This window comes from Sorex araneus, chromosome 11 (assembly GCF_027595985.1).
Source record: "Sorex araneus isolate mSorAra2 chromosome 11, mSorAra2.pri, whole genome shotgun sequence".
NCBI lineage: Eukaryota > Metazoa > Chordata > Mammalia > Eulipotyphla > Soricidae > Sorex > Sorex araneus.
In genome coordinates this window covers 29590026-29607164 of record NC_073312.1, presented here as the reverse complement: position 1 = coordinate 29607164, position 17139 = coordinate 29590026, and the positions used below count along the sequence as shown (strand labels likewise).

Here is a 17139-nt window from a genome sequence, read left to right as displayed (position 1 = left end):
GGACTGGAGCAAGCTGGTAGGGCGTTTAGATAGCCCAGCGGGTAGGGCATTTGCCTTGCACGCAGCCGACCTGGGTTCGATTCCCAGCATCCCATATGGTCCACCGAGCACCACCAGGAGTAATTCCTGAGTGCATGAGCCAGGAGTAATCCCTGTGCATCGCCAGGTGTGACCCCCCCAAAAAAAAGGGGGAGTAAGACTTTATATTAAGAAGTATTTGTGATTTTGTAAGATGGTTAAGAGAACCCGAGTGTTGCATACTTCATGTTTGAATGTGTTCTGAATTTGTATCGACTCTTAATCATTGACAAAATGCAAATATGCCTGTTAGATTTGTCATTGACACTCTTTCCTCAGTATCCCTTAAATAATCATCTGCAAATTCTTGAGAACTGGAATTAAATAAATCTTTTCATTCGTCACAAATTAATGCTAAATTGCTATAGAGAATATTATAATAATGGATTTCTTTTTCATCTTTTCAGGGTTTGAAAGTATTCTTGAAGGGCTGTTTGGACCTGCATTATTAAAAGATCTCAGTTTATTTAAAGGTATTAAATTTTTTTTTCTGGCATTTTAGTGTTTAGGGTGCATACTGACTTAAGCCTTAATGAATTTATTTTCTAATTTTCATGTATTGCAGCTATATTCATGTAATCTTTGTTAAATATACATGTATGATGGTACATTAATGAATAATTATTAAAAATTTTAAGACAGGGAACCTGTCCATTGGTAAGGGTTTTTGTGTATTAAATAATATTTTTGAAATTGATTTTCATTTGTTTTCTCAAAAAATGCTTTGTGACTATTAATTTGTCATTCCTACTGTTTTTTTGTAGACTGTGAACCTGAAAGCATTTCTGATTGGACTTTCGATGAAAATTGTCTTTTTTGTTGCTTGAGAAGAGATAAAGTAAAGGTAATCAAGAATCTTGTGACACTTGGCTAGAATGGTATTTTACTCAGTAGATTTTAGTTTTTCAAGATTTTATTACTTTGGAAGATGTTTCCAAAAAGGAATGTATGATTTTGTTTCATTTAGTATTTGGTGGTGACTCAGTTTTTCAATTTAGACTGTTTTCAGTGTGTTGGTTAGCTATTTAGGAATCTATTTCCTAGCATGCAATAGGCAGAATAATTATGTCTCAAACTGTTGTGCTTATTTTAAACATAAATTGTATGATCATTATGTAATGAGGTATGTGTATAGAAAGAATAGTAACAGATCTGGATCAGTAATTCTTGTAGATTTATGATGAACTCTGACTTATAAAAAGCTTTAGTGTAAAATGGGTTTTTTTTGTTGTATTTGAGCATGAGTGTTTATATTCAGTTGAAAAATGGGTTTTATTGGATTTGTTTTATTAGGTTTCTGTTTTATTGCTTTGTGCAATTAAACAGAATTTTGGTCTAAGAATAGAAACTTCTATTAATAATAGCTTTTTGTTTCTTTTTATAGTTCTTATGTTTTTTGCTTTAATATAGTTTTTCCCAAAGTAGACAAAACCTAGCGGAAGGGACCCCCATTCCTCAGAAAGATTCAGGGTGGTGCAGATGTTGCGGCCAATACAATTGGGACTAATTTTGTGTGAAGAAGGAAAATTTCTATGTGGAAGGGTACTAATGATGGATTTTTTTGTGTGTGTGACAAGAGGATAGTAGGCCAGATAATTAATGAGAACTTTTGTACTAAAGTTTTGGAAAACATTTTTATTCTTTTCTTTCTGTTTTTTTTTCTTTTTTTCTTTTTGGGTCACACCCAGCGATGCACAAGGGTTACTCCTGGCTCATGCACTCAGGAATTACTCCTGGTGGTGCTCGGGTGACCATATGGGATGCTGGGAGTCAACCCAGGTCGGCCGTGTGCAAGGCAAACACCCTCTCCGCTGAGCTATGGCTCTAGCCCCAACATTTTTATTCTTATCTCTTCATTGTATATTTCTAACATCAGGCCAGCCAGGTTCTTTCAATTTCTTCCTTTCTTCACCTGTCACAGTTGTTCAGATGATTAGCATCTAAAGTAATTCATAATTAGTCTCTCAGTTTTCTTTAGTGCTTATACACCACTGCAAGAGTAAACCACTGTACAACCTGCCCTGCCCCTCGTTCTACAAATAGTATGGAAACGTTACCCTATACTCAGTCTCCAATGACTTTGTTATTGTCTTCTGAATTCATTAGCATCTTCCACAGTCTTAATTCTGCTCTACCAGTGTTCTGTATAATTGTGTTTGCATTAAACTGGTTTGATCATTTGATTAAACACCATATTTTCATTTATTACATGGATCTGTTCTCTATAGCTATTCTCCATAGCTCTAAATTCCTTTCTTCTGTTTTTGTTCTGTACTTTGAGCGACACCTATCGGTGTTGAGGGCTTAGTCCTGACTCTGGATTCAGTGATCACTTCATGTTAGGGGGAACCATATGTGTTCCAAGGATTGAACTGGGTTGGCCACCTGCAAGGCAAGCATCCTACCTACAGTACTATCACTCTGGCTTCCACCCCCTTGCACTTACTCTTAATTGAAGCCACCCTTCTTCCCCTGAATTGTTTAGGTGTTCTTTAACTTTTTTATTCTCTTATATGAAATAAGAGTATGCTCTTAAATATAAGTATACTCTTATAATTTTTCATATACTATACTTAACAGTTGTAGTAAATATTACCTGTACTGGTTGTCAGTATTCTGCCCCCTTTTTTCATCCTTTTTTGTCACTGAAACAATTTTTTCTTGGGGGGAAGCACATCTCTGAGGACTGTAATGCTCTGAGTACTGTGAGGTACTAGGTTCAATACACAGTACCTCATGGAAAGCATGCTCTCAATCCTTTCAGCTATCTCTCCTGGCGTCTTTGAATCTTTGGGTTTCTGACCATATTGTTGAATTCTATTTTTTGTAATTAGGGGTTTTTTGGTCTGTTTATTTTGGGATTGTCTGATTTTCGGGCCACACCCCAGTGATGCTCAGGGGTTACTCCTGGTGGGCCCAGGGGACCATATGGGATTCTAGGATCAAACCAGGTTTGCTCTGTGCAAAGAAAGTGCTCTACCTGCTGTATTATCTCTCTAGCCCCTTTTGTCAAATTTGAAGGTATCTTTGTACCCCAGTGTGTAGCCACTGAATCAGTATTTGCCATTGTTAAATAAGTAGCTTTAAGATCTAAAAGCAGGTTTATGTGCTGCCTATTTTTTGAATTTTTTTTTACTACATGAAAAAAGCGGTGACTCTCTGGGACAGTGTTCTCATTGAATTAAGGAGGGAAGTATCTTGAAATTTAATGTGATTTGAGAAAGATAAGAAAATTAAGCAACCACATATAAAGTTGTGTGTGATCCACATATGTACAGGTTGAGTATTGAGCAAGTCATTCAGTAGATGCTTGTGTAGAATAGCATTTTCTCGGTTCCCCTGTGGGCCCCAGATTATTTCAAGGGGGCAGAATTTCATGAATAGGGCCATGGCATGAGATTAGGGAGCCAACCAGTAGGACATGAAGTGAACCCACAAGATAGAAACAAAGTCAGAAGGACACCATTGCCAGTGAAAAGTTGAGAAACTGGACTTGAAGGAGCAACCATTAATTATCCCCCTTTAGGATATGTTTGTGAAGAAAATTCCATATACATAATTGATTGTAAGATACCCTTGTAATAAGAGTTTTCCATTGCTTGTATGGAGATAAAATATTACATGACTATTTTTAGAAGCACTATTTTAGAATTAGCATGATATGGGATAATTTAGCATCAAAACAACTGTTCTTAAAAAAAATTGTTCTTGGGGCTGGAGCGATAGCACAGCGGGTAGGGCGTTTGCCTTGCACGAGGGCGACCCGGGTTCAAATCCCAGCATCCCATATGGTCACCTGAGCACCGCCAGGGGTGATTCCTGAGTGCATGAGCCAGGAGTGACCCCTGTGCATTTCTGGGTGTGACCCAAAAAGAAAAAAAAAATTGTTCTTACTATTTATAGTTACATAATCTCTGTATGGCTTTCTCACTAGAGAATCTTCCTTTATTTGACAATTCAGCTAATTCTGAAGAAATTGTTTTACTTCATTACCACTTCATTACCTGTCTTTGGCATTCTTTTTCTTTCTTTGGCATTTTTTGTCTTTTTTTTTTTCCTTTTTCCAAAGACAGCCACTGCGTTTATAATGGAAAATAGGAGCAGAAAGACTTTAGAAACATAAATTGTCAAGTAAATATCTTAGGTTTTGTTAAAATAACTGTTCTGAAGCATCACAGGGATTTGGAGCATCTCATCTGAGAAGAATTAGAATCTCAAAATTAAATCTGGTCTCTGGGGTTGGTTAACTAGTAATACTTTAAGGCTACTTTAAGATTTTTTTTTTGAAAAAGGAAATGTTTGATATGGTAAGAGCCAATAGGTGGCAGCATCGAGTATGAGTTTAGAATCTTGGAAATTGGCTTGGTGAGACATCTAGATTGAGTTTGGAAAAGCTGTTAGAAACATTGATCTGATATCTAGAAAATAGAGGGAAGTAAATACAGAAGCTGATAGGATCAATAAAGCAGGCATCGTAAAGCTTGAAATACTTAGGTGAATATATAAAATAAGTTTTTTGAAAATAAAACAGGAGATTCACCTTAGTGATTAGTAAAACAATTGTTGATCTGCACTTTACAATATTCTGAGTTTAAAATATATACATATACAGTCTGGGGCTGGAGAGGTAGCACATTACACAAGGTGATTGCCTGTCATGCCACTAACCAGGGTTTGATCCCTGGGATCCTCTGAGCACAGCCAGGTATTGCCCAAACCTTCCTCCTCTCCAAAAAGAAATCCAAATCGTGAGACCTAATTTTGTTGTGTTTCAAGAGGCTTTTTAGGGGCTGGAGCGATAGCACAGCGGGTAGGGCGTTTGCCTTGCACGCAGCCGACCCGGGTTCTAATCCCAGCATCCCATATGGTCCCCTGAGCACCGCCAGGGGTGATTCCTGAGTGCAGAGCCAGGAGTGACCCCTGTGCATTGCCAGGTGTGACCCAAAAAGCAAAATAAAAAAAAAACAAAAAAAAATCAAGAGGCTTTTTATTTAGATATTTTAAAAGATTAAGAAAAGCAGCTTGACACCGAATGAGTGCTCAGTTCAGGATCCCATTAAATATCTGACTACCGAATGATCAGGATTGGTTTTTTTGTGGGGGAGGCACACTTAGTGATACTTGTGACTTGGTGCTTGGGGGTTTGCCCTCGGCTCTGCTTAGGGGAAACATGCTCTCCTGAGGTTAGAATCTGGGCCCCTTTTTTCCCCATAGTCCTCCCCACACAAAGTGTGCGGTCAGTAATCTCCCCAGCCCACCGTCGTCTTCTTTTTGAATTATAGTGGTCATCCTAATGGCTGTGACATGTCATTGTGAGGTTTTTATGCATTTCCCTAGTGATTAGTGAAATTGAACATTTTTCTCTCATGCTTACTAATAACTCAAGTGTTCTTTGAAGAACTTAGTCCTTTGTGCATTTAAAAATTTTTATCGTTGAATTATGAGAATTCTTTCCGTATATTATTTTTATCATCAGATAACTGATTTGCAAATATTTTCTTCCATGTTGTCGGTTGCCTTTATATTATGTTTATTGGGGCTGGAGTGATAGCACAGCGGGTAAGGCATTTGCCTTGCACGCGGTTGACCCAGGTTCAAATCCCAGCATCCCATATGGTCCCCTGAGCACCGCCAGGGGTAATTCCTGAGTGCATGAGCCAGGAATGACCCCTGTGCATTGCCGGGTGTGACCCAAAAAGCAAAATATATATATATATATATATATAATGTGTATTGTATTCTTAGATACATAGGGTTTATACACATGCATACACATACATAAATGTGTTGAGGAAATTGGTCTACAAGAGGTAAAAATTTCATGTGTAAAGTGTACTGTGTTATGGTGCCATATCCACCAATAATGTGCCATTATCTCTGCACAACTGTCCCATCAGACCTCCCCCTTACTCTCATTTTACTCTTTTGCTTTAGAAACTTCTGTTTTGTAATCAAAGTGCAAAGATTTGTTTGCATGGACATTGTCTGTTCACTTGCTTTATTTGTTTATATACTACTTATGAATGATATTATTGGATATTTGTCTCCTGTTAGTATGATACCCTTCAGTTCTGTCTATATTTTAACAAAAGGCAAGACCTCATTTTTTTTCCTCACAGCTAATATTCCATTGTGTGTTTATACTGACTTTCACACAACTTTCATCTGTTGTGGAACAGTTGAATTGCTTTCAGATCTTGGCTGTTGTAAATAGCACAACATAGGCTACATATATCTTTTGCCTTCTAGTTTTTAGATGTAGATGTTTTGTAGATATTTGCCTTGATGTAAATAGATGCCTAATCTAGCAATTACTAGATAATTTGGTAGTTCTAGTTTAAATATTTGAAGGGAGAGCTGGGGGTTATACCCAGCTGTGCTCAGGGTTTAATCCTGTCTATGTGCTCAAAGGATCACTGCTGATGAGGTGTGGGAAACCATATGTGGTACCAACGATCAGGTTGGATGTGTGCAAAACCAGCACCTTACATAATGTACTTTCTTAGCCTCTCTTTTAATACTTTGTTTGTTTGGGGCCACATCTAGCATGGCTCAGGCTTACTCCTGGCTCTGCATTCCTGTCAAGCTGTGGGAGATCATAAGGGGTGCTGGGAATTGAATCCAGGTTGACTGTATTAAGGGAAAATATCCTATATGCTGTACTGTCACTTTGGCTCCTTAATTTTTTTTTAGAAGTCTCTGTACTGTTTTTCATAGAGGCTGAACCAGTTTACATTTCAGCCAACAGTGGCAGAATGCTTGCCATCTCAGTTTCATTTTTTAGATGTAAAGACCATTCTCTGGTGCGAGGTGATAAAGCTCAGTTGCTATGGTTGTAAATACTGTTGAATTTAACGTGACTGTAATAGTAGTTGTCTGTCACTTATACTTTAGGATTTATTTTCATGACCCAAGGTAACTATCAGATAAATTGATAAGAGTTATTCATGGTAGGTGTGTTAGACATTTTTAATATCATATTTAACTCTTGGTGTGTATTCAAGCTTAAAAATTTGTTGCCTTCCTATCCATTAATGTAGTAGTCTGCTAAGAATTGAAGGTAACATTGAAGGGATACAGTAAAAATTACATTAAGTATAACAGTTTATTTTGTGTTAGTGTTAAAGCACTAATTTACACAAACTACCATTTCGTCTTAGATAACTGACCTTAAAGAGCACAAGCATTTAAAATGGTGGAGATATTTTTCTTGAGACACGCTGGCATTTAAAATAATAAGACATAGGAGAATGTGGCCTTTAAATCAATAAGTTGCATCTTGTCAGTTCTTTTTAGCTCATTGCTGGAAATGTCAGTAAGCCATGGGTAGCGGACATAGCCATAGCTGAAGCTGGTGATCTTGGGTTGGCCTTTCTAACATGACAAACTTGCATGCAAACACATGCTTCTGTCTCACAGATTCTCTATTCCATATGGTATGATCTCAAAATAATATTTGTTTGCAAAATCCAGGTACAGGGTGGGAATAGTCTTGAATATAGACAGGGATGACTAAAATGTCACCCTTCTAGTTTTATGCTGTACTCTTGAGACACAGACCATTTTACTTTTCTCAAGTGAAACTTGTCATTATTATTCCAGTTCTTTTACTGTGGTTGTAATAAGCAACTGTAACAGTACCTCCTCTTAGCCTCACAAATAAGCAAACTTACTAGGCAACAAAATTGGGAGTTACAAAAAAAAAAACCTTGATGTTAATCATTATTTATTACTTTAACTTTATTAATTACTTATATTCCTAAGAACTAGATTTTATGCAAACATAATTATGCTATCTTCTTTATTCAATGACTTTACGTTTCAGGAACCATGAGAACTATTTTTTATAACAATTATTGGAAGAAAATCAATAATTCTATTGTAGTCAGTGATTTGTGTCCTATTTTTATAATATGTGCAAGCTAAAGAGTTGGTTTCTATATTTGTATTTTGATTTTTGGAAAAGGACAAATGAAACATTTCTGTAGTTAAAAAGCTTAAAATGTTGATATCTGACCCTTAACAGAAAATTTCTCTCATTTTGTTTGGAATATTTTAATCAAATTACTGAGATATTAAGAAAAGATTTCAAATGTAATTCCATATTTTACTTTGTGATTTGTTTGCTCTTTAACTGTATGTCAAAGCAACTTTTATGTAAATATAATTTAATTCAAGGCAGCTGGGAATTATGGAGGAGAGGATGAAAGAAAAATGGGAGGTCTAACTTGTAGGAGAAAAGTAGGGTTCTTTTGTCCTTTCTACTTTTATAATACTTTATTTTGAAAAGTTCAGAACTTCCAATGACCTGTTGTGTCATAGAAATGATAGAAGTGATTCTGTTTCTTGGCATTTACCCCCATAATACATTTTGAACTTTAATTTAAAATGACATGTACACCTGTGTTCATTGTGGAGCTAAGTACAATAGCCAGGATATGGAAACAATCCAGACATCCAGTGACAGATAAATGCAATAGTTCACAGAAGAAAAGATGAATCTTGCAGTTACAGTTATCTACAACTTGGGTGGGACAGAAGGGTAACATATTAAGCAAAATAAGTTTGATAGTGTGTTTCAGGAAAGAAAAAATAGTTTCATGCATGTTTTCACTTTTAATAATCTATACTAAAGTAATATGAGAATCTTCAACAGACATACTAACATAATTTTATAGCAAGAACCCAGTAGCAAGAAACTGGGTAGTCTAAGTATAAATTATGACTTTATTTATAATTTATTTGTTTAATTGGGGACACACCTGGCAGTGTTCAGGGATATACTTGTGATGCTCAGTGTTCAGGAAATTGAACTCGGCCTCCTGGTTCAGCCTGTTGAGCTGTCTCCCAAATTATGGCTAACTATATGATAGAAATTATTTGAAAAGTGATGAGAAAGAAAATGTTCTTTATTTACTTTTAATTGGTAATCATACTTAGACATCTGATACAATTTATAACACTCTTATTTTGGAGGGAGTGGTTTGGGGGTCACACCTGGTGGTTCTCAAGGGTTACTCCTAGCTCTGTACTCAGGAATTGCTTCTGGAGGGGCTTGGGGTACTGTAAGGAATGCTGGAGATTGAACCCGAGTTGTCCACTTGCAAGACAAAGACCCTACCCTCTACTATCTCTCTGGCCCCTTATAACTCTCTTTAAGAGCAAAGGTTATATAGTTTTATAGCACTTTCTTAACATATTTCTCTGCTACATATTTTCTCAGGGAGAAAAAATCTTGTAATGTCTGTATTAGCACATTTCACAGCTTTGGCAAGATTTTAATTCTAAATATGACAGCCCTTGCTTAACATAGAAAAGTAATAAAGTGATCTTTAATCTAGATTGACTTTAAAATAACAGTAGACTTCATAATCTTTAAATTGATTCTCTGGATAAGGTACATGATACTGTTGCTTATATTAATGAAATTTAAGACATAATTCCATTAAGTAAATATTGTAGACCTTTGAAAGAGACAGAGATATACAGGACACTTTTGGGGTTGTTGGTGATATCACGGAAATAAAAATAAACTGGAGCTATAATCTTTTGTGCTCCCACCTCCCTTCCTCCCCACTATCCTGCTTTCATTTATAACTCTTTATTAAGGATAGAAGTTTTTAAAAAATATTTATTTATTTATTTATTTGCTTTTTGGGTCACACCCGGCTGGCGGTGCTCAGGGGACCATATGGGATGCTGGGATTCGAACCCGGGTCAGCTGCGTGCAAGGCAAACGCCCTACCCGCTGTGCTATCACTCCAGCCCCCAATAAGGATAGAAATTTTTAAAAACAGAATCACAGACCTCAGAGCTATAGAATTTGAAACCTCTGGGAATATGTTCTAAGGATATGTACTTTTAAAAAACAGGCTATCCTGATGTGACAGAAACATCTGTGGCTAGGAGCCAGTCTTGGTAGATCAGTTAATTTCTTAATTCTTAAGGAAAAAAACTCATAGGAGATAGAAATTTTTATAATAAGTGGGAAAAAATGTGGATTTGTGCTTATAGAAGAGTATGTCAAGTTATTGTTATTATTATTATTATTATTGTTATTATTATTATTTAGATTTGCATAGTGACTCTCTGGAATTTAGTCATGAGGAAGGGGAATGACAAAAATTCTTTTATTTCCTACCTGTTTGCTTTATGCCTCTGATGGTCATATACCAACATTATGGTGATTCAGTTCATTTTGGTTTATATATGTGCAGTGAGTGAGGATAAGCAATGAATGTTTTGTTGATTCATCGTTAAATATTTTTATTTCAACTCAAAGCCGAGCTTGCTTTTCTTGTTTTTGTTTTGGGGCCACACCCAGCAATGCTCAAAAGTTATTCTGGGCTCTATACCCAGGTATTACTCCTGTTAGTGCTCAGGGGAACATAATGGAATTCCAGGGATTGAGCCTGGGGAAGTACTCTCTCCGTTCTCTGCGGCCCTCACTATTAAATATTTTAACTTGGTGACTGCATGCAGCTGAAAAAATTATTATTTTTGTGTTACACTTTCCATTGGTTATTCTCAATACAAGTAGGAAAACAGCCATTTATTTGGTAAAAATCATATTGAAACAACCATTTAAACTCTGGAAATATCTTGAACATATACCAAATGGAGAATTATCTGCTCATGGATGGTGTTTGAGGCAAGACCTCGCCTGACAATCCTTTTGATCTCTGCTTAATGTTGAGCAGGATGGGCAAACTGGTAATGTCTCATATCTTCTAACTTTGACTCTCAGTTGATGTTGCTATATGGGAAGGGGGGGCACTAGATATTGGACCCAAGGCCTCTGTGCTCTACCACTGAGTTACACCCTTAGCCCGTATTGCAGAAACTTTCTTCTACCTCTATAAGGTACAAAGGCTTTGAGCTCCTTTCACTTGTCTTTTCTCAGAGTGGTAATATACTCCAGACCCAGCAGACTAGAACATGGGTCCCCAGTGGTCTCTAGACTGGGCCTCATTCATAAGGCAAAACTTTCATGCCAGGAGGAGCAGGTCATCAGCACTTTACTCACAGAGCACATATGTCACTAAGAAGTGGGTCACTAACAGCCCTACTTCTGGGCAGTGGCACAAAGATTTTTTTCTGGGGGAAGAAGGCAGTTTAGCACTGCAGCTCTCTCCAGAAGGCTGACTTTCTTTGGTACAGAGCTTGCAAAAAAATGTTGCAAACAATTTAGAGGAGGCTAGTAAACTCCTGATTCTAGAGGAAGTGGAAGACTGGCTGACAACACCCCATCCCTGCAAAGAGGTTCTACTTTTATTAAGTCAGAAAGTGGTATGATTTTTGTTCGAGGAAGCGGTAAGACAGTAGAACGATGAGTGAGGGCTAACCACTAGTTGTCTGTGGCATCACTAAAAGAAAGATCAACAGCCATAATCTTCTAAAGGAAAGACAAGAAAGAAACTGCTAGAGAGTTCACCTGAACCCAGTCATTCCTAATAGATACAGAGACTATGCATACTCAAGGCAGCATCCTTGGGCTGGTGAGATAGTACAGTGGGCTAAGTAAGCCACTTGCTTTATATACAGCCAGTCCTGCTTTAATCCCTGTTACAACATATGGTTCACTAAACATCAACAGGAGTTAGCTCCAAGCACAGCCCAGTGTGATACAACCTGCCCCTGCTCCCCATGTCCCGCAGAAGACAACATCCTCTAAAAGTGGTATCAGAGATTGCAGAAATAGACTTCAGTGAACTAGAGAGAAAAGAATAGTCTCTAATGGTGAAAGGTCAGTCTATCAGGAAGACATAATCAGTATGTTAAGGCTTCAAAATGCCTGAAATAAAATCCAACCAAATTGAAGGGTAAAGTATTTCACGAGTAATAGCTGGACATATCAATATGCAGCTTTAATAAATTCAGACAATTCTGATTAAACTAGATCTAATAGACATCTGTAGAACACTCAGCCCTATAAAAACTCCTAAAGAGACCATATAGAGTGCCATAAATAAATTTGAAAGGATTGTATCTGTACAAAGCATGTTTTCACCACTTGAAATTAAGTTAAAAATTAGTAGTATGAGGAATGGGAAGAATTCACAAATATGTGGAGATTTTGTTTACTTTTTTGTTCTTGAGCGACACGAACTGGTGCTTAGAGGCTACTAAGAGCTCATTGGTTAGAGGTTACTCCTGGCTTTGTGATGCCAAGGATTGTACCAAGGCTCCTTCGTGCAAAACATGTGCTCTAGTCTATTGAACTATCCCTTGGGCCCTGTGCACTTTTAAATTATCAGGGGAACACATATAGTGCTAATATTCCATTCAGATTTTAATAAATGCAAGGCAAGTGCTACTTCCTGTACTATCTCTCTGGTCCTTATTACTACTACTTTATAGTGGAGTTGTGTACCTTGTCTTTGAGGTCACAGATTTTTAAAAATATCTTTTTATTTTTATAACTGTCACAATAATTTATTACATTCAATATTCTAACACCAAACCTACCACCATTATACCTTACCATCATCATTATTTTGAATTTTCCCCACACCAAATGCAGCCTGCCCCAAATGCAGATGCTTAATAATTTATTTTGTATTGCTTGTTATGAATAATCCACTAAAAAATGATCCAAAAATTTCCTTGGAGGAGAGTGTGTGAAGACTGTTATATTTCATCCTGAAGCCATTAAACCCTGGTATAAGAGATTACTGACATGTTTTTAAAGGTTGAACCTTTTAGCACTTTCTTCTTTCTCAAAATATTTACAAACCAAATCCAGAAGCATATATTAGCTGCTTACTAGATTGTTACCCTGTGAGATTTACCTCAGGGGAACACTGTTGGCTTAATATCCTGAAATCAATTAATGTTATGCAGAATAAGCAGTTGAATGGCATGATCACAAATACCCCTCACTAAGCCTTTGACTCATGATTAAAAATACCCAACCAGTTAGAAGAATAGAAGAAAACTTCCAGCATAACAAGAGTATACCACTAGCATTTTACTTCATGGGTACAAGTATGCCCAGTTTTCCCCGTAAAATCAGAACAAGGTAAGTATGTCCATTCTCAATAATTGTATTTAACATTGTACAAAAGGTTCCAGCCTTGGCAGTTAGGGAGAAAAGCTGTAAAAAAAAAGTGAAAGAAAAAGGAAAAAAGAAACCAAAGGTATTCATATTGCAAAAGAATAGTACAATAGGAGCAGAGATACAGGATATACCTTGTGGGAAGCTGATCCCAGGTTGAGCCTGGCACTGCATGGTCCCCGAGTACCACCAGGCATTGGCCTTGAAAGACCCAGTTACTGCCAGGCAGCCCACGTAACCTCTGGTACCCCTGCACAGGGCCCAGCAACATCACACCCTTGAATCCTCACATTGATTGTCAGCCTGGTTTCTCAACCAGGAGGGAGCCCTCCTCCCAAAAAAAGAGTAAAATAATCTCAGTTTGAAGATGACAGTACAAGTTGTATATAGAAAATTCTAAGAAATATTCAAAATTATTAGAATAATGATTAAGTGAATTCAGCTGGAACACAGAACAGTTTTGTAATAATTGTGCACTACAGTGGTGAGCAATCTAAGCATGAAACTAAGAAAAACTTTCCTCGAGATGGAAGGTGCTGAAAGTAAACTATAGACCAAATGATGGCCACTCAATACCTCTGTTGCAAACCACAGCACCAATAAGGAGAGAGAGAGCAAAAGGGAATGCCCTGCCACAGAGGGGGATGGGGTGGGAGTGGTGGGAGGGACACTGGGATCATTGGTGGTGGAGAATGGGCACTAGTGAAGAGATGGGTACTCGATCATTGTATAACTGAAATGTAAGCACGAAAGTTTGTAAGTCTGTAACTGTACCTCATGGTGATTCATTAATAAAATAAAAATTTAAAAAAATAAAAAAAAAAACTACCCAGAGACTCAAGAGTATAAGAATAGAAATGCATTTGTAATAAAATGAAATTTTTTTTAAAAAAAAAAACAACTTTCCATTAAGGAGGAATTGAAATACTCCAATAAAAATGCTTCATAGGGGTAGGAGCAATAGTACTGCTGGGTAGGGTGTTTGCTTTGCATGTAGCTAACCGAGGCTCTGTTCCCAGCATCCCTTTTGAAAATTCAAGGCACCCTAAGTAGCAAAACAATTTTAGAATACGGCAAATTGGTAGAACTCACATGTCCTAATCTCAAATCCACTACAGAACTACAGTGATCAGCCAGGGATGTATAGCTCAGTGATAGAGCACTTGTCTTTTATGTTTAAAACTCTGGGTTTGATCCCTAACATTAGAAAACAAACCACACTGATCAGCATAGGATTGTTGTATTGATCAGAGTCATCAGAGTCTAGAAGTACAATTTATAGCCAGTGATTTTTTTTTTCCTACAAAGAATGTTTGATTCTGGGCCAGAGACATAGTGCAGCAGATGGGGCACTTGCCTAGCTTGCAGCTGACCCACTTTTGATCCCTGGCACTCTATATGGTCCACTGAACCCACCAGGGATGACCCCTGAGCAGAGCCAGGTGTGGCCAAAATTCCTCCTCAGAAAAGGGTGGGGGAGATTCTCACTCTGTACATGAAAAATTAACTTGAAATAGATCATAGACCTGAAAGTTCATCTTAATACTAAAAGGGTGAACTTTGAGGAAAACATGGGAGTTTTGATTGTCATGACCTTTGGTTTGGCTGTAAATTTTTTAGATAAAGTATCGAAGGCACAAATGACAAAAGATCCCTGTATCACTGTCATCCCGTTGTTCATCGATTTGCGCCAGTAACGTCTCCATTTGTCCCAGCCCTGAGATTTCAGCAGCCTCTCTTTACTCATTCTTCCAAATGGTGCTGTTTTGGAGATTCTTTCAGGGTCTAGAATGAGATCCATTATTGTTACTGTATTTGACATATCGAATATGCCACGGTGAGCTTGCCAGGCTCGGCCGTGTGGGCAGGATACTCTTGGTAGGTTGCCGGGTTCTACAAGAGGATGGAGAATGTATATAAGAGAATACAAGCAAGTATGTTAAAACCAAATACCCGTGCTGTATACCAGTGGGCTAGACTATTATAAAAGGTCATGCGGGTGCGAAAGCTGTTGTGCGCTTCCGGGAGCTTTGTTTTATAGTCTCAAAAGATACAATAAATTAAAATTCATTGATATTTAAAACTTTCATATAGGTAACAGTAGTGAAGTGGTAACAAAATGCAAATGGGAAAATGATTGCAAATTATATATTGGATAATGGATTTTTATTCAGAATATACTAAGGAATCTTAATTCAGCAACATGTGGGTAAACAGTGCAATTGAAAAGTGTATAGAGCATATGGGAAACATTTTACCAGGGGCCAGAGAAGATAGTACAAAAGTTAAAACACTTGTTTATCATGCCAGTGATCAGGTTCGGTGCATAGCTGGGTGTGGCCCAAAACAGGTTTACCAAAGAAGGTGTTTGAAAGGCCAAGTAAAAAATGTTCAATATTAGGCATTAAGAAAATACAAACCTAAACTAGAAGATACCACTTTTTATGTTCTAGGATGTCTAGAATAAAAAGGATAGCAGGCTCATAAATTATGTGGAGAAATAAAAATTCTCATTATACTGGAAATACAGAATGGTACCCCTGCTTTGGAAAATGGTTAGTACTTTTGAGCGACTTAGGGGTACAGCCAGCAGTACTCAGGGCTTACTCCTCCTACTGTGCTGAGGGGACTATATGTGACACTAAGGATCAAACCCTGGTCAGCTTAAGTGCAAGGCAAGACCCTTACCTGTTGTACTGTCTCTGAGGTCCTTGGTTCTTTCTTGAAATGACCACAACGTAACACGGCCTAGAAATTCCACTTGTAACGGTGGCCAGTTAGCTCAGTTGGTTAGAGTGTGGTGCTGATAAAAATTTTACTTCTAAGTATATATCTAAGAGAATGAAAATATAAGCTTCATAAAGATATGTATATGATATTAAATACATTATGTTCTTAACAAAAAGAACACAAAATGTATATCCAGACAACAATGTTATTTTGTAATAAAAAGTAAATACTCATACTTCACATTATTCTGAAAGTATTTGGCCCCCATCTCCCCAAAAAAAGGACAGATATTATGTAATTCATTTATATGAAATTCTCAATATAGAAAAATTGATAGATACAAAAAGCTGAAAAAAATATTGCCTAGGGTTGGAACAAGTGATAAAGGGTGGGGGGGATGAGAGTGGGAATTAACTGTTCCTGGGTATATGGTTTCCTTAGGGGGAGTAAAAACATAATATTACATGGTGTGGTGATGGTTTCACAGCTTTTATGAATATACAGAAAAACTTCCTCTTCTACCCCTTAGGTTAATTGTATGGTATTCATGTTAAGTTTCAAAAAATAGGTGTGACTAATATATATGAATAAACTGAATGTAACTATGTAACACAATCTAGTTTGATTTATATTTTGCTTCCAGAAAAAAAAAAAACATGGGGCTGCATTATTGAACATCAGGTTAATTGCTCTATGTTTCTTTAGGCTAGAAAATAACCTGTATTCTACATTAAAGTTTTTTTTAATTAATAGTTTATTTTTAATTAGTGAATCAACATGAGGGTACAGTTACAGATTTATACATTTTTGTGCTCATGTTTCTCCCTTACAAAGTTTGATAACCCATCCCTTCACCAGTGCCCATTCTCCCCCACCAGTAAACCCAACATCCCTCCCCCCCTCCCCAGTCCCGTCTCCCCCCACCCCACACTGCCACTATGGCAGGGTATTCCCTTTTGTTCTCTCTCTCTCTGATTAGGTGTTGTGGTTTGCAATAAAGGTGTTGAGTGGCCATTGTGTTCAGTCTCTAGTCTATATTCGGCCCGCATCATCTTTCCCCCACATGACCTCTAACCACATTTTACTTGGTGTTCCCTTCTCTGAGTTGCCCAGAATGAAAGACCAGCCTCCAAGCCATGGAGACAACCTCCTGGTACTTATTTCTACTATTCTTGGGTGTTAGTCTTATAGTCTATTATTCTATATTCCACAGATGAGTGCAATCTTTCTATGTCTGTCTCTCTCTTTCTGACTCATTTCACTTAGCATAATAC

The 17139-nt window shown here is 37.4% G+C and overlaps 1 protein-coding gene across 6 annotated transcripts in view; it reads left to right on the top strand.

The window, feature by feature from the left end:
• LCOR (ligand dependent nuclear receptor corepressor) overlaps window positions 1-17139 on the top strand; it is a 111697-nt gene that overhangs the window by 44447 nt on the left and 50111 nt on the right. For 5 of the 6 annotated variants that reach the window (XM_055118753.1, XM_055118755.1, XM_055118756.1 and 2 more), the window contains 2 exons: window positions 486-551; window positions 843-922. The exons of the other annotated variant lie outside the window; for it this stretch is intronic. In XM_055118753.1, coding sequence (XP_054974728.1) covers window positions 486-551; window positions 843-922 — 146 coding nt within the window. The remainder of the gene's footprint in view (window positions 1-485; window positions 552-842; window positions 923-17139) is intronic. 6 annotated transcript variants of the gene reach the window in all.